General features: G+C 46.5%; 1 protein-coding gene across 1 annotated transcript; it reads right to left on the bottom strand.

Moving 5' to 3' along the window:
- Positions 1-231: 231 nt before the first annotated feature.
- LOC147419434 (putative pentatricopeptide repeat-containing protein At3g13770, mitochondrial) lies at positions 232-5,365 on the bottom strand. Its single transcript, XM_086505404.1, has one exon. It carries the CDS (start codon positions 2,719-2,721, stop codon positions 2,251-2,253), a length of 471 nt encoding a protein of 156 aa, XP_086361530.1. The 5' UTR covers positions 2,722-5,365; the 3' UTR covers positions 232-2,250.
- Positions 5,366-6,863: the final 1,498 nt, after the last annotated feature.

The raw sequence follows: 6,863 nt of genomic DNA, 5'->3' as shown, positions 1-6,863 counted from the left end.
GATAGAGGAACTTCAGTTTATTTAAGAGCGTAAGAAGATGTCTCTTTATGCAAAAATCATCAGGCCTCGCTTAACTTTACCCTTTCTTGGGAGATTTCTCTCATAAGCAACGCAACCCCCCCACAAAAATGTAGGCTCCCACCTCACAATTCTTAGAGTGAGGACTTGAGCGTTCTCTCTCTCTCTCTCTCTCTCTCTCTCTCTCTCTCTCTGCGAATTTGATGCTTGGGCTGGCCATAAAAACGGTTGTTCAGCTGGCGCACTGCCCACCTTGTCAGCTCATGCTTCATATCTAGAGTTGACTCTTGTGCCTTTAAAGATTCTATTGATAGAGACAGGCTAATGAAGCTAATGGTGCAGAGGAAGAGAAGGAGGTGGTGTTGTAGGAGTCGACCTTCACGCCATTACTTTTTCCTGCGTGTGTTTTGCCTTGTTCTTTGTTGCTGCTACCCCCAACTCCATCGCCTATGGTCCCTAGTCCTTCTTCATCTACCCTATCTATGCCCCTCACTAATCATAGTCCCACATGCCTTCAAGATCCAAGCATAAGTGAATACATATGGAGAGATGCCCTCGCTTTGCATCTGCTACAAACAGCCCAAATCTTCCGGGCCGTACCCCTACCCCACAATCAATGCATTCAAAGACATGTTTTAGACAGGGAGCTCCTCAAGCATAGGTGATTGCATCTGGAGGCATGCCCTCGCTTGGCATCCATTGGAAATAGTCATGCTCCTTCAAGGAATAGGTCGTAATAAATGCACTCCAAGAGAAAACAATCTAGACAGGAAGTTCCTTAAGCACACCACATTGTGTACATGTCGACAAAGGAATTCCCAAGTTGAATGTCTTTTTTCAACAGCCCTTTTGATCACATGCCTTGGGAAATGCAAGCATTGATGATTGCATTTGGAGAGACACCCTCGCTTTGCACCCACTGAAAATAGCCCCGAGCTTCCTGCCCATGCCCCTCTTGTTCATATCCAACAATAAATGCATTGTAAGAGATGATGTCTCGAACAGGGAGCCCCTAAAGCATAGGTGATTGCACATGGAGAGATGCCCTCATTTCGCATCTGCTGAAAACAGCCCACAGGTTCATCACCCTACCCCTCCTCAACTTATGCCGCAATGCACTACTCCAAAAGATGACATTCCGAAGAGGAAGCTTCTTAGGTGTATCAAAATTTTGCGTACGTGTCGACCAAGTAATTCCCAAGCATGACAATTTTTTTGACAACCCTCGACTAACAATATCATCGTGAAATCTTTGCCCGTTTTAGCATCTTGTGTAGTCCCACATGCCTTGAAAATGCAAGCGTAGGTGATTGCATGTGGAGAGACACCCTTGCTTCACATCTGCTGAAAACAACCCACAACTTCCTCCCCCTGAGGCTCTTGGGCATATCTCGACAATCAATGCGCGGAGATCCTCAAGTGCAGGTAATTGCATCTGTAGGGATGTCCTCGCTTCCCATTCAGTGAAATTAGCCATAGCTTCCTCACCCTACCCTCCTCGGCATATGCCACAATGAATGCACTCCAAGAGAAGACATTTCAAACAGGAAGCTCCTTTAAGAACCATATGTTGTGCACATGTCGACCAAGGCATTCCGAAGCACGACGTCCTTTTTCAATAGCCCCTAACTAACAATATCATCCTGGATTCTTTTCCCCATTTCAGCATCTTGCCTAGTCTCCATGCCTTGAAGCTGCAAGCATAGATGTTTGCATCTGGAGAAACAACCTTGCTTTGTATCTGACAACTTCCTTGTTGACATATCCTGCAATTAGCGCATTCCAGTAGACAACCTCCCAGATAGGAAGCTCTCTAAGCACTTTTTGTGCTTTTGAAGTACACACAGTTGGCATACATGCCGATCCTAGCACTCCCAAGCATCTGCCTCAATTGGGAAAATGCCACAATCAGTGCATTCCTAAGAGATGACCTCCCAGATAGAAAGCTCCTCAAGCACTTTCTTTGCTTTCTGAAGGACACCACACTTGACATACATGTCGATCCCGACACTCCCAAGCACCACCTCTTCTTTCAACAACTCCTGACTAACAATCTTATCGTGAATTCTTTTGTCCAGATCAACGCCACATGCCTGTAAGATCCAAGCGTAGGTGATTGCATATGGAGAGATGCCATCAATGCTACAAACGACCCAGATCTTCTTGGCCCTACCCCTCTTGGGCATACCCCACAATCAATGCATTCATTGACACGTTTTGAACAGGACCTCCTCAAGCATAGGTGATTGCATCTGGAAGCATGCCCTCACTTCGCATCCGCTGAAAATAGCCCACAGCTTCCTTACCCTGCTCCTTCGAGGCATAGGTCATAATAAATGCACAAAAAAGGGAACAATCTGGACAAAAAGCTTCTTGAGCACACCGAATTTTGCATACATGTTGACAAAGGAACTCCCAAGCCGGATGTCTTCTTTTCAACATCCCTTTTCCCCACATGCCTTGGGAGATGCAAGCGTTGATGATTGCATCTGGAGAGACACCCTTGCTTTGCACCCACTGAAAATAGCCCAGAGCTTTCTGTCCATGCCCCTCTTGGGCATATTTAGCAATAAATGCATTGTAAGAGATGATGCCTCGGATAGGGAGCCCCTCAAGTATATTCCTTTGCATATGGACAAATGCCTTTATTTCGCATCTACTGAAAACAGCCCACATGTTTGCCACCCTACCTCTCCTCAACATATGCCACAATGGATGCACTACTCCAAGAGATGAAATTCCTAAGAGGAAGCTTCTTAGGTGCACCAAAATTTTGCGTACGTGTCAACCAAGGAATCCTTAAGCACGACATCTTTTTCCAGCAACCCTTGGCTAACAATATCATCATGAATTCTTTGCCGTATCAGCATCTTGTGTAGTCCCATATGCCTTGAAGATGCAAGCATAGGTCATTGCATGTGGAGAGACACCCTCTCTTCACATCTGCTGAAAACAGCCCACAACTTCCTCACCCTATGGCTCTTGGGCATATCTCGGCAATCAACGCATAGAGATCCTCAAGTGTAGGTAATTGCATCCGTAGGAATGTCCTTGCTTCACATTCACTGAAATTAGCCATAGCTTCCTCACCCTACCCCTCCTAGGCATATACCACAATGAATGCAATCCAAAAGAAGACATTCCAGACAGGAAGCTCCTTTAAGCACCACATTTTGCGTACATGTCGACCAAGGCATTCCCAAGCACAATGTTCTTTTTCAACAGCGCTTGACCAACAATATTGTCGTGAATTCGTTTCCCCATGTCAGCATCTTGCCCCCATGCCTTGAACCTTCAAGCATAGATGTTTGCATCTAGAGAAACAACCATCCACTGAAAATAACCCCTAGTTCTTGGCCCTGTCCCTTTTGTGCATATGCCACATCAATGTGTTCGAAGGGATGGCGTTTTGGACACGGAGTGCCTCAAGCATATGTGTTTGCATCTGCCTCAGTTGGGCAAATGCCACAATCAGTGCATTCCCAAGAGATGACCTCCCAGATAGAAAGCTCCTCAAGAACTTTCTTTGCTTTCTGAAGGACACCACTTTTGACATACATGTCGATCCCGACACTCCCAAGCACCGCCTCTTTTTTCAACACCCCCCGACTGACAATCTCATTGTGAATTCTTTTGCCCAGATTAGTGCCACATGCCTTCAAGATCCAAGCACAGGTGATTGCATATGGAGAGATGCCCTCACTTTGCATCTGCTACAAACAACCCAGATCTTCCTGGTCGTGCCTTTGTTGACATATCTTGCAATTAGTGCAATCTAGTAGACAACATTCTAGCAGAAAACCTCCCAGATAGGAAGCTCTCCAAGAGAGGACATTCCAAGTAGGAAGCTCCTTTAAGCACCACATTTTGTGTACATGTTGACCAAGGCATTCCGAAGCACGAAGTCCTCTTTCTTTCAACTGCCCCTGACCAGCAATACCATCGTGAATTTTTTTCCCCATGCCAGCATCTTGCGTAGTCCCCCATGCCTTGAAGCTGCAAGCATAGATGTTTGCATCTAGAGAAACGTTCTCGCTTTGCATTTGCTGAAAACGACCTCACCCTACCCCTTTTGTTGATAGGCCACAATTGTTCCAGACACGGAGCTCCTCAAGCATATGTGATTGCATCTGCCTCAGTTGGAAAAATGCCACAATCAGTGCATTCCCAAGAGATGACCTCCCAGATGAAAAGCTCCTCAAGCACTTTCTTAGCTTTCTGAAGGACACCACACTTGTCATACATGTCGATCCCGACACCCCCAAGCACCACCTCTTTTTTCAACACACCCTGACTAAAAATCTCATTGTGAATTCTTTTGCTCAGATCAGCGCCACATGCCTTCAAGATCCAAGCGTAGGTGATTGCATATGGAGAGATGCCCTCACTTTGCATCTGCTACAAACAACCCAGATCTTCCTGGTTCTGCCTTTGTTGACATATCTTGCAATTAGAGCATTCCAGTAGACAGCCTCCTAGATAGGAAGCTCTCCAAGAGAAGACATTCTAGATAGGAAGCTCCTTTAAGCACCACATTTTGCGTACATGTCGACAAAGGCATTCCGAAGCACGACGTCCTCTTTCAACAGCTCCTGACCAACAATACCATCGTGAATTCTTTTCCCCATGTCAGCATCTTGCATACTCCCCCATGCCTTTGAAGCTGCAAGCATAGATGTTTTCATATGGAGAAACAACCTCACTTTGCATCCGCTGAAAACAACCCCTAGCTTCCTCGCCGTACCCCTTTTGTGCATTGGGCAAATGCCACAATCGGTGCATTCCCAAGAGATGATTTCCCAGATAGAAAGTTTCTCAAGCACTTTCTTTGCTTTCTGAAGGACACCACACTTGACATACATGTCGATCTCGGCACTCCCAGGCACCACCTCTTTTTTCAACAGCCCCTGACTAACAATCTCATTGTGAATTCTTTTGCCCCGATCAGGGCCACATGCCTTCAAGATCCAAGCATAGGTGATTGCATATGGAGAGATGCCCTCGCTTTGCATCTGCTACAAACAACCCAGATCATCCTGGCCGTGCTCTTGTTGACATATCCTGCAATTAGTGCATTCCAGTAGACAACGTCCTAGATGGGAAGCTCTCTCTCTCTCTCTCTCTTTCGGAGCCGGGGGAAGGGCGTGGGCCTGCACTGAAGAGGGGAGAGATGGCTGGGGTAGCGCCACAGTGGGAGGGACAGGAGCCCACGCACACACAGACACACACACACACACACTCTCTCTCTCGCGCGGCTACCACTTCATCTCGCCCTATCACCTTCAGCTCATTAGCGTACCTTCCGGCTCAGCCTAGCTCTCGCCCGTTGTTTTCCGGCTCCTGACGTTGCCTCAAAGCAATTTCGCATTTAGCGCCACGTGGCACTACCTGAATTCCCTACATGCAACTCGAGCGTTGAATCTTGGTGCATGTAGTCAACCACAAGTGTTTTCCATTGAACAAGTTGCATTTCTCTCTGGCAAGTTGGAATGGTTGGTTGTTAGATTAGTGATAGCATACAAGCTACCGGCCATGGCCATCTACTCAATCTCTTGCCCTCATCTTTCATTCTTGACATGCCAATTACCACATCTTTTAGAGGGTGCTTTGATACCCACTCTCCTTGGTGATGGCATTGGTGGAGCTATAAACAACTTATGCACCTATGGCCAATACGAGAAGGTTGTATAGTAGCACTTATAAATAAAAGCCAAAGCCTACATGCATCTAACGACTTAAACCGTGGTATCAAATTGCTATTAAATCGTAGGTTGTGTTGGTAGAATGATGGAATGCCGGCTAACAATGCACCCCCTGCCCACCTTACTGAAAACATTAGCAATGGTATACACGTGACTTACAGTCCCAGATCAAGAGGCAGCTTCAAACGTGCAGGTTGAGGAAATTGCAACATCATGAGCTACTATTGTAGCTACGTCAACAAGTGTATCACTAGGGACAAATTCCTACAGATACATTTTGGATCCCACTTTGCCATTTGCATTTGATCAATAGAAGCTCAAAACCTTGAGGGGCCAGCTAGACATAACCATCAAGGAGATGCTGCCAATCATTCTAAGCTTCACAAGGAAGATTTGAGCCTTGGAAGTGATGCTTAGGCAGCCGCAACAGAGGCTACCTTTGTTTGGCTCTAAACCTTTGTTTGTCTACTGTCCTCTACACATCAGTGACCAATGTGTCCGTTTCTAATTGCCTCATGGTCCATCCCGCTCCTGCACCACACCCATCTCAAGCCTTACTTCATGTGCATCTGCAGCCTCAGGCTTCATGCCAATTTGCAACACCCTTCTCCCTGACCTTGGGGGCCCGTCTGCACATTGTCCTTCCCCGAATTTTCATCCGCCGCTCATGCTGTTCCCATGATATCAGAAAACAACGAAAAAATCTCTCCTTTGTTTCCAGTAGCCGTGATAGATGTGCCCTCTTTCTCTCTCGTCCGCGTGCCATGTTTCCCAATTTTTCTTCTATTGAACCAAAAGAAATCCGTATAGATTCTCATTAATGAAACATGCGTACCATCCTACTCGGTCAAAATTCACCTAGCCCATTAATGAGACTCTAGGGAGTCTTAGAGAATATGAGCACCCCAAAGGCAAAGTTTTCACCATCAAAGTCTCTGCTCCCTTGTCTGCCCTTTGCTATTTCCCCATTGCCATGGCCCCCCCCCCCCCCCCCCCCCCAAAAAAAAAGAAAAAAAAACACTGTCTCCATGATCCGTGCCATCTCCAACGAGACAGACACAAATGTGCCTGGGCTATCCCTCCCGACCTGTCAAAAGAGAGAGAACCATTCTCCCGAGACTTCTCTTCAATCAAACCCCACAT

This window comes from Adiantum capillus-veneris, chromosome 29 (assembly GCF_014529385.1).
Source record: "Adiantum capillus-veneris isolate H3 chromosome 29, ASM1452938v2, whole genome shotgun sequence".
Classification (NCBI taxonomy): domain Eukaryota; kingdom Viridiplantae; phylum Streptophyta; class Polypodiopsida; order Polypodiales; family Pteridaceae; genus Adiantum; species Adiantum capillus-veneris.
The sequence above is the reverse complement of the archived record's forward strand: the minus strand, read 5'-3'. Positions and strand labels throughout refer to the sequence as shown.

What these genes read in the sequence shown, in the direction of transcription:
- LOC147419434 (XM_086505404.1), bottom strand. Translation starts at nt 2,721, where the DNA reads ATGTTGAGGAGAGGTAGGGTGGCAAACATGTGGGCTGTTTTCAGTAGA.